Consider the following 14,279-nt stretch of genomic DNA (forward strand, 5'->3'; position numbering starts at 1 on the left):
TCCCAGTAATAAGGAGTTATTTTAAAAAACACAAAATCAAACTGACTTTGTTTTATTATGGATTATTATGAACTTATTATTATTATTATTTTATTATTATTATTGGCCATGCCACGTGGCTTACAGGATATTGGTTCCTCAACCAGGGATCCACCAGGGCCCCAGCAGTGAAAGTGCTGAGTCCTAACCACTGGACCGCCAGGGAATTCCCCTAAACTTATTGATATTATTATTATGGACTTTGTTTTATTATTATTTGTGTTATGGATAGAAAAATCAAATAGGAGTCCTGCTTCTCCCAACCTAATTCACACGAACAAAATGAGTTGTATTAGTAAGAGAGGGTAATTAAAATCTTGGTAAAGGATCACATGAATTTAGATTTTGTGATAAATGAGGAGGAAATGATCTAAAAATGAACAGATATGTGAATTTTAGGAAAGCAGACTTCAAAATTTTACAGCATTAACATAGAGAACTTGCTGAAGCCTCAAGAAGCCACCAGCCGTGGAGTGATAGGGCCACTTAGAACACAGGATGAGGAAATGACCATTTGGCCAGAAACATGTCAAATTTTGTAGACAATGAACACTTTATACTTTATACTGGAAGTCAATCATAATAACTCATCCTAACTCAGAGAGAAACATATTCAAAAAGATTTTATAAACAAAAAGACCTCCAATATCATTAGTATTGAACCTTCCTCTGGCCCCCATAGTGGGGCTGGAGTGTGATGACACAGAGAAGTGTGCAGGGTCTAATTGTAAAGCATATGATAGGTCATGGTGTAAGTTTTAGCCTTAAAAAAATTATTGAAAGCACATGATTAGAGTTTTCATTTTAGAAAAATAACTATGGAAGTTTAGAAAGGAAGGACATATGTGATTAGGTGATCAAGTTGTGAGTGAACCAGACCTCAAAGAAAAGCAGATGGGCCTTACCGTCATGCCAGCCAAGCAGCACATGGCCGATGTTTACTTAGTACACAAGGGATGGAGTGAAGGTAGGATGTCATATCCAAGGAGGCCAAGAGTAGGGGGAAAATCTAGATGGTAAGCATAAGCTAAAAACCTTAGGAAGTAGGAATAAGACTAGGAATGTCGTGTCTAGACCTGAAGACCAACTAAGGCAGTGACAGTGGAGACAGAGGAATATCACAGTGTTGTCTGTGGTACCAGAGAGCTGGAGACCACTGAAGGGTCCATCTCTGGGGAGAGGGGATAAGTCATTTGTAGTTGGTGGTCACCACTAAACTCTATGCAGCCACAGCTAGGATTAGGCATACAACCAGCAATGTGGATACGTCTGAAAAGATCCATAGCGAGGGTTGCCAGATAAAATACAGGGTGCCCAGTTAAATTTGAATATCTGTTAAACAACAAATACTTTTTTAGAGTATGATCCAAATATTTGCTAAATCTGGCAACCCTAGTCACAGTACGGCACAATTTGTGAAAATGAAAACGGTGTACACAGGCAAATCAACCCAACTTACTTCATAAGGATACAGAGCAAACATGTTGATAGCTATTGTGTTTTGGGGTGGGGGATAGAGAGAATAAAAAGGAATAAATAAATATTACATAAATAAAGAAATAAGAGAGGGCCTTGAGGGGACAGGTGGTGGTAATGAGCTGAGTACGATTGACTCACTTCTCTGTACCTAAATCCAAAAAGAAGTAAAAAATAAGTTTTTCTGCACTCTTGGATTTCTTCACTGAAGCCCCAGAGACCCTGCCCAGCTGATAAAGAGAATATTCTGTCCTATGAAACGATCCCTATGGAATACTCTGGGACTGCTGGCAAAATCAAGTGGCAGAAAAGTGAATAGGAGAGGGACCGGGTAGGGGACAGGGCGCTCAGGAGGAAGAAACTTATAAACCGAGTTAAAAATGAAACTAGTGAACAAATCAGTTAGGAACATTGCTTCACCTAGGTTTACCCTTTTAATAGAGGAACACGCTTACATTCTGATAGAGTAAATATTAGTAAAAGATTATCAGCAAGCACAAATCCTTAACTGTTGCCATGGAGACAGACAGAAGAATAGGCAAAGTTGCAATTTCCCCACTGGAAAAATGATCATTCAATACATGTCGCCCAGTAATGCTGATTCTTTTAATACCCTTTTCTTTTTTTCATGTCACAGCTGATTACAAGGAGAGCTTTAATACGATTGGCAACATTGAAGAGATTGCATATAATGCTGTTTCCTTCACCTGGGACGTGAATGAAGAAGCTAAGGTGAGTGAAAAAGTAGCACTGATTCATTGGTCGTACCGTTTAAATACCGTGTCCTTTCTCTGCAGAGGATTCTTTTACAAAAGCCTCTGAGTAGGGAAAGATCTGTTAACTTGAGCCAGGAAAAAAAGGGAAATGAACTTATTATGATCTTTCTCTTGAAGTCACACACATTCAATTACGCGCAGCTAAATTGCCTTTTGTGGAGCAAGGAGAAAGGGGGTGTACCTATTCCCCTGTGGCCTCCCGCTGAACGGGCCAGGCCCCTTGTCCCTCCCAAATCCTCCAGGCCCCCAAGCTCCACTTGGGGCTGACAGGACTGGGCCTGAAAAATCTTTTCTACCTGCACTGCAGTTTCCCCAAACACCTCTCCAACCGCTGCCTTCTTCAGAGGCAGGAAGGTGCTCAGAGCTACTGTCTGCACAGGTAAGCAGCTGGGCAAGCCTCCCGACCCCCGGCCCCTTTGAGGCTTAATCTGGTCAAGGGAGGGTGCAAGAAGCAGGGCTGCAGGTCTCTGAACTTGACCCCTGAGGAAGAGCCACCACCGTGACCTTGAGCCATTTCTTTCCTGTTAACCTCAAGCTTAAGCTTTTCTTATTTCTGTCTGGTGCCAGCATGGTTAAGAAGGACAACAGTAAAATCTCTGGCCAGGTGCATCCTGAGGATAGGTGTCCACCGTTGCATGGATTCGGGTAAAAAAGTAAGACTTGATGATACTCAGATTTGCTTTCCAGCCATGAGTCTCTGAGTTTCTGAAAACTGAACTTTGCTGCGATGCCCACTCTTCTTCCTGTGTTCTGTACCTTCTGATTCTCGATCCTTATTTTGCACCAAAGGGAAGGTTCCAGATGAACCCTAAACTTGTTTTCTGCTTCAGTTATGTACCATCTAGGAGGGCGTTAGAAGACTTTGTCTTCGAATTAATGAAAAGGTCAATGTAAACAACTACTTTCAATGCTTCATTGTCTGCAAGCAGGGGAAGGCCAGGTGAGAAAGGAAACTGGATGGGAGTTTGTGGGCATGACTTAGAGAAGACGATGAATTGCTCAGTGTCTCATTTCACTCAGGTATAAAACAAAGTAAATGAAATTGGCTTTAGGCCCAAGAAAGGTGACCTAAATGGGCAAGCAGAAACAGAGCTCCATAGTAGCTGGGAGAATGTTCCAGTGGGTCAGTGCATCTGAGGGAAGGCAGGAGGCCTTGTGATGTGATGGGCACGGATGTGCAGGAAAAGCTTCTCCTCGAGGCCCCACTCCACCTCTGTTTAAAGTTCCTCACCCAAGCCCCAGGCTTTCTCTTCATGCCCCCTTCTCTTCTCCCAGAGGCTAGATTACTGGGCTGGGTAAGGAAAAGGCAGTGTGTGCAATGGTATCAGGGCCCAGGGTTGGAATCCTGGCAAGTCAGCTGACCTCTCTGGGCCTCAGTTCGCTCATGTAAAGCAAAACAAAACAAAACAAAACAAACTTTTCCGATTGTCCCTGCTGTACCAAGCATGTGCTGGGAGTACGATGTGTGAAAATCCAGTCTCTGAGGGAGGTAAGGGAATCGTTAGCTGGACAGCAGTGTGTGTGAGGAGTGAGAGACAGGCCCAAGCAGAGCCATCCATTGGGAAGACAATGGGATCCTATACTTGGAAGTGCCTTGTCAAGGTAAAGCAAGCTGTAAAAGTGAGCTGTAACTGCAGCCCTAAATTTCCTTATCATGCAATCTGATAACACGTGCTAGAAGGTGAATGTGTTAACTGTTACCAGTCAATAAGGACCTTTTAGAGAAAATGCCTAAACCTGGAGGGACATCTTGAATGATGGCGGCTCTATGGTCAACCAGTGAGGTAGTTCATTTGGGGCTGAGCTGGCTTTTCTTTCATTTCCCATAGGTAAGGCTCACTTTTCTTGTTGAAATATGTATGTTTGTGCATGTGTATTCTTCCAGGCTGACACATTTAAGGTCACATATGCTTTGACAAATGGCAGTGCTTGCTGGTTGTAGCAAAACTTGTTTCTTTAATACATATTTTCAGTAACTATTATTTGGTAGTTGTAATTGTGTGCAGTTTGGGTTAATCAATGAATAATAAAAATAGCTCCAAATACTTCTGCCAAACTACTGGAAGAGCTTTTAAAGAAAAACCAAAGAAGTTAAATCCATTTCATTAGGTAGGCTGAGAAGATTTTTTTTTTCAACCCGCAGGATGTAAGGTTTTTCTTTAAAATATTGATTTTATAATAAGCAGGCTGCAAAAAACCCCGAAATTACATGATTGGGAAAAAGGTTTTCAACAAAGCAAGGCATAAAATCCTCTCACAGTGGAATTGTTTGTAATTTTCATACTGTGAACTTATTCTCGGGAGCAGTTGCATTTGACTTCAAGTTCCTCTTGGTAACATCCACACAGAAATCTGTTGTAGGCTTTAGGATTGTGACATTCATTCAGTGTCACATGTTGTTTTAGTTCTTGTGGCCAGAGGACACAAATTTGTGACCCGCAGCCTTCATATATTCCACAGAACGTATATGGACGTGCGTATCATGCATTTATGTACTTATATTCCAAGTTTTAAAATATTTTGCCCACATTTAATAATCAGGAGATTCAAGAAACAAACTAACAAAACAAAAACCTAAGTTTCCAGATTCTTTTGGATAATTCGAGATTCTGGCAACATGAGCCCGAGTGTTTGCAAGGCCACGAGTAGCTCTTGTGAGGTACCAGCTGTTCTCTTTAATGCTTTCCCTAGCCTTCTCCATCGTGGAACTTTCCTTGCCTGGTCCTCATGGCCATTTGAAGTTTCACGCCCCAATCACACCCTCTCAGACAACTGAATATGCCGTTTACATCTTTACTGGTTCTCGGTGTTGGGGAAAGTAGTGACACAAGGGAGTTGACGCCGTGTGGCTGAGAGGAATGGGCCAGTCAGGAACCCCACCAACCTCCCCGGGTTCCTTTGGCAACAGGCCACACAGAGGCTGACTTGTGTTGGTGCCGTTACAGACAGCTGCTGCGCCTTTCTTTGTTTGAAAGACCGGTAGTAAATCTTGATCTTTGAGGATATTTTCTAAAAAATCAGAAACCACTTGGGTCCAAATGTGAGTGTGTACCAACAAGTTGGATAATATCACTTCAGGGGTAAAAATAATGTATCATTTTTGGCACAAGACCAGCTTTGAAGTGGGATATATCCCGAGAGACACTACGAATGTACTTTGAGCCATGGCAGTATCATTTGAGAGATCTGTGTGTCTTCCCAAGATAGCTTCTATTTGGATATTTGGTTTTGGTGCATTTATTAAAAAAATAAAACAGTCCCGTATTTGTTAGTCTTCCCACATATGCATCATCAAGGCCTGATGACAAAAGTTATGGATTTTTCCAGAACACTACTCTTTTCTTTTGCTGCTGACCTATATTCTATTCTTACCTCTCGTTTAGCAGGAACAGAAGAAAGGAAAGAACGTGAAACTCTAATCATTTACTTTAATTTAATTACAGGAAAAGTTTGGCCAGGGAAGGTGTTCATAGAACCTAGGGGCAGGACAGGAATAAAGACGCAGACGTAGAGAATGGACTTGAGGACACAGGGAGGGGGAAGGGCAAGCTGGGACAAAGTGAGAGAGTGGCATGGACATATATACACTACCAAACGTAGAATAGATAGCTAGTGGGAAGCAGCCGCAGAGCACAGGGAGATCAGCTCAGTGATTTGTGATCACCTAGAGGGGTGGGATAGGGAGGGTGGGAGGGAGACGCAAGAGGGAAGAGGTATGGGAACATCTGTATATGTATAACTGATTCACTTTGTTAGAAAGCAGAAACTAACCCACCATTGTAAAGCAATTATATTCCAATAAAGGTGTTAAAAAAGAAAATGAGGTTGCGGGATTAACTGCAGATTGCCAGTCTCCAGGGCAGCACGGTTCTGGCAAAACTACTGCAGACTTCTTCCTCCCAGAACCGGTTTTGCTGGTTGTGCTACTGCGTCTCTGCACAATGACGCCCCGCAGCAGAAAGCGTCTCCGGCAGGACATTCGTTTCCCCTCAGGGTCTGTGCAGTCTGGAAGCTCCTGTAACGTGAACCGGGGTCCCTGGGCCCCTGGGAATGACTCAGGTGGCATCCAGGTGGGTGAGGTTCTGAGCATCCATGCTGGTGGAAGCTTGGAAGTTGATGAGGTTGGGGCACAGGGTGATAGAGAAAACAAAGCGCTGAAATGGGGCTCAGGCAACCAGGTATCCTCCCGGCGCGGGAATAGCCAGCTTTGTGTCTTCCCCCTTCTGAGCTTCAGTTTCTCAGCTGGAAAATGGCGGGAAGCGGAACAGGAAGGGGCTGACAAAGTATTAAGGTCCCATCCGTATGATTCTAGTGCGAGCACCACAGGGCTGCATTCTTTCACATGACTCCCACTTACAAGGTCATTTCAATCTCTCTTTCTCCCCTCAGCCAAACGCAGGTACCCACAAAGTAGATCTATTGGTCACTAATCCCCGAGATGAGAAGTTCCCAGGCAAGCCCCTATTGAATTATTGAAGGGTGGTGAGCTCAGATTCCTGGCACCGAGCACCGGTGATGACGTCACCCCCAGGGCGGGAGCGCACAAACCCCAATTAGAGGCTCCCCTTTCTCCCCGATTTCTAAGCAGATTCTTGAAACCAGGCCCCTTATTTGTGTCCAGAGCCTTTTTCTCTGTTCACAGTGATTTCAAGATTAAACCAGCCTCGACGTGCTACAAAGGCCGCTCTCATGTGACCACAGAGAATTACTTGAGCGTTAAGACACTACTTAGTGCTCTAAGGAATGGGTTTCTTTTTTGTGTCTTTTCACTGGAACACCATACCAATTTCCCCCTATTTCTATGCCTCATCCTTCTCGCGGTTTATAAACTACCTGAGACGAAGGAGGCCTATTTCCATGAACTCTCTGCTGCTATGCCTTCCGGAATGATCTTGAGTCAGTGAAATGTTCCTTTTCCCTCACTACCAAGCACTGCTAAATCATCAAGCAAACAAGTAGATCCACTCCTAGCCCATTCCCCTGTCTCTATGATTTAAAAAGAAAATGTATTATAATTCAGTAATATGGAGCTCTGTCTGCCCTGTGTTACTCTTTGCTGCGGTCTAGCCCAGCACCTCTGCTTTCAGAAGCGCAGTGACTGCGCTCTGGAGGGATGCCTACCCCGCCCCGCCCCGCCCCGCCCCCCCTCCTCTTGAGTTGCAGGGGGGGCTTCCAGAGAGGAGCTGTCAGGCCCTCTGCTTTGCAAGATCAGGTGGGAAATGTTCTTCCTGCGTCTTGGTATTTGGGAGGAACTTTCAGACCAGAAGATGCTGCAGTTTTAGAGAGAGTCAAGGACACAGATAAGGCATATTTTCATCCCTGTTAACAGATTTTTGTGGTGAAACTGAGGGTGGGCAGGGCTGAAAACTGGTTAGGGTGAGGTGGGAAATAGAGAGGCTGAGAGACACCATGGATCATTTATCTGTGCATCTCAGATTCTGATTCCACTAAATATCAAATTTCTTCATAACAGGCTCTGCAAGATTGGGCAAGTGGAAAAGGTGGACTGTGAACCATGTCCCTCTGAGTCCAGAGTCCATGTTCTTAAACCATCCCAACAGAGGGATATCTGTAATTTGTTTTAGACCAAAGAATGCTATGACTTTCCTTCTCAAAGAAATGTATAGGGTACAACCTAGAAAGAAAGAAGTCAAATGAATCTCATTTCCTTGAGCAAAGCAATTCTATCAAGTCACCCCGCTTTTGCCACCCATCTCCCCCACTCCCACCAACAAAGATGGGCTCACGGACCCAACACTTCCAGCACCCTGGTACATTACCGGTTGATGTCATACATATTATTGACCAGAATGCATATGGGAGTGAGGACTGTTTGGATTCCTTGCCCTCTTCAACTGAGTGTGTGTGTATGTGTGTGTATTAGCCTAACATTAGTGATCTCATTTGCCTAATTATGACCTCGCTCTGTGTTAATTGAAGATCAGTGCATGCTTTCTAATAGTGCAGCTCTGAGGCATAGCAATGTTTTCTTCTCCATACCTTACACATTTATTCTCCATTTCCCCCACTTCTCTCTAGCTCCTTTCCCTGGTATCCTGAATTTCATTTTCACACTCATTTACATTATTTCTGTACACTTTTCTTTATGTTTTGGTTTTTTCCTGTTATGAACAGTGAAGACTGTTCCTTACTCTTTTTTGCAATACCATGTAGGAAGCACAGCATGAAAAAATTCGAAGCAAGGATGACGATTATTATTCGAGAAAATGAAGGTTGCAGAAGGCACACAATGGCTCCCTGCTTTATGTTTGCAACTTAAGAAATACAGTAAATGAAAACCCATATTTACCAAGCTGGTAAATTGGAAGTAAATATTCACACATAAACAATATTTATTTTATATTTAGATTCCTCTCACTTTGGGTCCCTTTGGATGCTATAAATGAATTGCACTTGCAAAAGAGATTTTCATGTAATTTTTTTTATTGAAATATAGTTGATTTACAGTGTTTTGTTCGTTTCTGGTGTACAGCGCAGTGATTCAGTTTCCATGTAACTTTTTAAATTGAGAGAAAATGCCAGATGAGAGGATGCATGTTGATATTCCCTCTAGGCCCTATTTCCCTTAATATTTTTGCCTTATTTCTTGCCTTTGTGTCTGATTTTGCACTAATACCAAGGAGATGTCATTTGAGAACTGAGACCCAGTCTGAGGGGTGTAAACATGGATGTGCTAAGAGGAATCAGCTGGCTGAGCAGGAAAACAAAAGTGAAAGTTGGGGGCTTCCCTGGTGGCGCAGTGGTTGGGAGTCCGCCTGCCGATGCAGGGGATGCAGGTTCGTGCCCCGGTCCGGGGGGAACCCACATGCTGCGGAGCGGCTGGGCCCGTGAGCCATGGCTGCTGGGCCTGTGCATCCGGAGCCTGTGCTCCGCAGTGGGAGAGGCCACAACAGTGAGAGGCCCACGTACTGCAAAAAAAAAAAAAAAAAAAAAAAAGAAGTGAAAGTTGGGAGTAAAAAGTTCTCTTCCAGATTTGCAATTCTATCCTAAGGAAGAAAATGAAGTTTCTGCCCTGGACATAAGGACATTTGATGGGGCCTGTGTCATGAATTGCTTCATATTGTGAGACATAAATAAAGCTCTCATATCAGGTGACTTACTTCTGTCATGTTAAGTCCAGGTTTCTTCCTTTTCTTCCTGCGTGGTTCAGCCTGTTCTCTTCCCAGTGCTGTCTTTTCAAGGTACAACAAGTGGTCAGGAAGCCAAACCTAGCTCTTTACTCTATCAGCTGCTAAGGGGTAGGAAACAGCCCCTCAGTCCTCAGATCTCAATGTTAGTAGCTTCAAAGACAGGATGGTGCAAATGGCAGTGCTTTGATCACAGCCTATGTAAAGGCAGTAAACTAGAGAAAATGTAAGTGTTCTAACCTTCTTGTACCCTGTAAATTATTCAGTCTCTCTTTGTGGAAACTATGGTAATGCTCATTCAAAGACTGTTTTGACATTTAGTACCAAATCACAGCAGAACCATTAAAATTGTCCCAAATTTATCTCACCCACCTTCCTTTTCTCTCTCTCTCAACATTTCTTTTTGGTCTAAAAGAGTTAATCAGTTTTTATGGGGCTCCACTGTGTGTCAAACAAAGTGCTTTAGAAAGTTACAGTTTCGATAGTCTTGACGAATCACGCCTTCCAAGGGAATGCTTCTAAATGGACTGTATTCTCTTTCTGCCAAACTCCAGTGCTGGACACCAGGGAGAAGGGGAGATGTGTAAATATTGATTTTCAAGATGAAAAGAGAACCCAAAGGACCGGCCAAAGGAAGCCATACTCCTGAGTGCCCTGTGGGTTCATGACCTAGTTTGTTTCCCTGACCTCCACCTCCCATCAGCAGTCCAGGGGGTCCTCTTTCTGCTTACAAGACAGTCCAGGATGCAGTGGAGCTGATGGATATTACTGATAAAGACAAAGTTATATCCTAATGTTTTGACTAAATAGAGCCCAGGTTTCGGCAGGTCATCATATGGCAGAATAGAGAATATTATAGGGCATCTTCCATGCTCTCCAGAGTGAAGAAGGGGTGGGGAAGGCTCCTGGGAGGGGTCTTGAAAGGTTGAGATACACACTGCAAAGCAGGGCAAATGGCATTTTTATGCGTTTGCTGGGGCGTGGTGTGGGTGAAGGAAGCTTTAAAAGGGAAAGGTAAACATTTGCTGGAGTCTTTGGTATTGAACTTAAAGCCACGCCTTTGTTCCAGTTTTATAAGGTAATGGATGGGAGAAAAGCTATAAAGCTGGAGTTAATTCATATATAGAAGGAATAATCTTTAGAAACCATCTCATCCAAGCTATCTATGGCTTGATCTTTTGTTAGAATGTGGAGTATCCATGGTTTCTGGCCTGAATTCTGCTGAGGGCTCTGTAACTCACATGTATCAACTGTTGTGTGTATTCAGAGACTGAGATCGCATACTTGGATTTCATAGACTGACGTGTGTGTGTGTGTGTGTGTGTGTGTGTGTGTGTGTGTACCATGGCTAGTATTTATTCAGTGATTACCATATACCAGGCACTCTGCCAGGTGCTTTATATACCTTATGCAACATTCATACTTTAAGTGGAGATCATTTTTCATTTAAATAGTGAAGAGGCTGAAGTCCAGAGAGCTTGCACAGCAGAGCTGGGATTCCCACCCTGGGAATGTCTGTCTGAAGCATGTGCTCTTTCCAGAGTGCCTTTTCGTCTTGGGCAGAGGTAGTCATAGTATCTTCTATATTATCTGTGGCAAAGGTGCAGTCATCCCCTCCAAGCAGCTTGCCTGCTGTACATCACGTGCTGGGCCAGGCAGTGGGAATTTACAGACACACCAGCCAAGCAGAGTGTCTGCTGCTCTCAGAGGACATTTGGACTGGGCCGAGAACTCAGACATATCTGTAAATGACTGTAATATGAGGAAGAAAGTGTCAAAGACTGTAATGAAAACAGAATTAAAGGGCCAGGAGAGTTCTGGAGAGGGAGATAGCCCTGTTTTTTATTTTATTTATTTATTTTTATCACAAAATAAAAAGATTTATTTTCTTGAGCACAAATAAGCATCCACCTACTAGATTAGTAGCCCGGAGCTTTTTGGTAACTTTATTTTTTTAAACCATTTTTTAAATTGAAGTATAGTTGATTTATAATGTTGTGTTAGTTTCAGGTGTATAGCAAAGTGATTCAGTTATATATATTTTTTGTTTTTTCAGATTCTTTTCCATTATAGGTTATTAGAAGATATATAACTCCCTGTGTTATACAGTAGGTCCTTGTTGGTTATCTATTTTATATATAGTAGCGTGTATATGTTAACCCCAAACTCCTAATTCATCCCTCCCCTGCCCCCCCACCCCCACCCCCGCTCTGCCATCCCCTTTGGTAACCATAAGTTTGTTTTTCATGTCTGTGAGTCTATTTCGGTTTTGTAAATAAGTTCATTTTTTAATTTGTTTTTATTTTTATAAAACATTTCTATTAAGTTTTCTATTTAAAAAATTTTCCAATTTCTTATGTAAAAAATTACAAATGAAAAGTTGAAAGAATAATACAGTTCTCACCACATACCCTTCACCTAGATTGACTCGTTGTTAGTCTTTTGCCGATTTGCTTTCTCTTCTCTCTCTCTCTCCTCTCTCTCTCTCTCTCTCTCTCTCTCTCTCTCACACACACACACACACACACATACACTTTTCTCTACTAAAGACTTCAGCACGAAGAGAGGGCGCCATTCTGTGGGATCAGGGAACACTCGAGGGAGGGTATGGCACGGGAGTTGTGTCTTAAGGGTCGGGTGGAATTTAGATGAGTGTGGGTTGGAAAGGGGAGCCAGGTGGAAGGACGGGGCACTCAAAGGTGCAGAGACTGGCTGTAGAAGAAGAGCCGGGAGTGGTGGAGCTCGGGAGAGAATTTCAAGTGGGCTGTAAGGAGGGGACAAGAGACGCCAGGAGAAGGGGTGAGATGCCGCAGAGAGAATTGGAGGGTTTGCGAAAGAGGGTCAACGTGGGAACTTTAGACCCACCCATTTAGGGGAGGTGGGGGAAGAGGAACCAAAGAAGGAAAGGGTGGTCGGGAAGGAGAGGACAGGAGGATGGGGGAGAGGAGGAAGTGGCCAGTGAAGTGGGTGTTGTAGGCAGTGGTTTCTCACAGCCTGAGCCTCCACAAACAGCAGCAGCAGCAACTTGGGAAATTGTTAGAAAGGCAGATGCTAGGACCTCCTACCTCAGACCTACTGAATTGGAAACTCCAAGGGGGCAGAGTCTTAACGTGTTGTAACCAGGCCTCCTGGTTGCATACCCCTGCTTATAAGGATGCTACTGAGAAGGCTGACCTGGAAGAAAGCAATCTCGGTAGAAGAGTGAAGTCCAAAGTCAGATTCAAAATAGTTGGTGACATGGCCTTTACCTACAGCCGGTAATTTATATGTGCTCATGTTGAAAACATGCATTGCAGCATTGTTTACAAGATGAAAAGACTGGAAACAGCCTCATGTTAAAGAAATTGTTATTCCATAATCATGGTTCTTTTAAAAAAGAAAAAGAAAGAGCTGTCTTCAAAATATCTTGTCAAATGGAAAAAGCAGGCTGCAGAACTGTGTGTTTACTGTGCTACCATTTGTATAGAACAGGAAAGGATATGAATTTGCATAGCTTGTTTCTAGAAGGATGCGCAAGAAAGTGTGAAGGATACTCAAGAAGCTGTTAGTTGGGGAACAATGCCGGTGGGGGAGGGGGTGTGGTTTCCACGTTTGCCCTTTTGAACTTTGTGCTAGATTCAGATATTACAAACTCAAAACAAGTTTTAAGTATTAAACATGAACAGAAAAGGTTTAAAATAATAACAAATGATCAGAAGTTTGAGTGAGTGTCTCTTTCAGTCTCTGCATAAATTCTTCCTCCCACTGAGAGCTCATTATTTATGAAACAGGCCAACCCATTATTACACAATGTCCAAATTTTTCCTTGTCCCGAGGTGCTGTTTCACAAGACCTGTTCAGGTGACGCAGCTGAGTGGCAGAGACTGGCCATTGGCAGAGCGAGGACGGTCCTGCCCGAGAGAGGTCGCCCTCGCTCTCTCCCCACCAAAGCCTATGACTCTACCCCTTAAAAGTGTCCCACAGAGATAGATTTTATGTTTCAAAAATCCATTCACCTTCATAAGATATCTCTCTATTTGAGTTCTGTGAATCTAACTAATATACTTGGGAATCATTTGGGAAGAACATCACAAAATGCCTTGACAGTTGGGGAGCTAATATGTATGGGGCTTTGTGGACTGTGCCATGGGGCTGAGGAGGAGCTTGGAGTCAGAGAGTAGGGCTGGCTGGGTGACCAGCCGTCTGAGAAGATGGAGATCATGGTGGGCACAGGAAGCTGCCGTAGATTTTTGTAGCACTTTACAGTTTAAAAACGTGATCTCAGGGGCTTCCCTGGTGGCGCAGTGGTTGAGAGTCCACCTGCCAATGCAGGGGACGCGGGTTTGTGCCCCGGTCCGGGAAGATCCCACATGCCGCGGAGCGGCTGGGCCCGTGAGCCGTGGCCGCTGAGCCTGCGTGTCTAGAGCCTGTGCTCCGCAACGGGAGAGGCCGCAACAGTGAGAGGCCCGCGTACTGCAAAAAAAAAAAACCCACAACAACGTGATCTCATTTTAAAGTGTCACAGTAGCAAGCTAGGGATTGTTATACCTATTTAAAAGATGAAGCACATGAGGCCCAGAAAGGTTCAATTAGTCCAAGGCCATAGTGTCAGGATTTGCACCAGGGACGTAATGTTGAGTCTCCTGTGCCTTTTTTTTCTTGCTGTGCTTCCCTCTCATTCCGCCCTCCAGCTTCATAGAACGCTCCTTCCTCTTACAAAACTTCCCCTGTGAGTTGATCCCATGTAATCCCTGCTTCCGGGGCTCTTAGCTCCCACAGAGCCTCCTTCCGTAGCCTCATGTTCATCCTCTCTTGCTGTGTGAACACCTTGTCCATCCTGGAAGAACACCTCTGCGTGGCC

The 14,279-nt window shown here is 43.8% G+C and overlaps 1 protein-coding gene across 1 annotated transcript in view; it reads left to right on the forward strand.

Annotated features, from left to right (window-relative positions):
- Window positions 1–14,279, forward strand: part of GRHL2 (grainyhead like transcription factor 2) — a 115,205-nt gene that overhangs the window by 53,416 nt on the left and 47,510 nt on the right. The window contains exon 7 of the mRNA XM_060116037.1: window positions 2,153–2,247. Within this exon, the coding sequence (XP_059972020.1) occupies window positions 2,153–2,247 (95 nt within the window). The remainder of the gene's footprint in view (window positions 1–2,152; window positions 2,248–14,279) is intronic.

Source organism: Mesoplodon densirostris, chromosome 13 (genome assembly GCF_025265405.1).
Source record: "Mesoplodon densirostris isolate mMesDen1 chromosome 13, mMesDen1 primary haplotype, whole genome shotgun sequence".
In the NCBI taxonomy this organism is placed as follows: domain Eukaryota; kingdom Metazoa; phylum Chordata; class Mammalia; order Artiodactyla; family Ziphiidae; genus Mesoplodon; species Mesoplodon densirostris.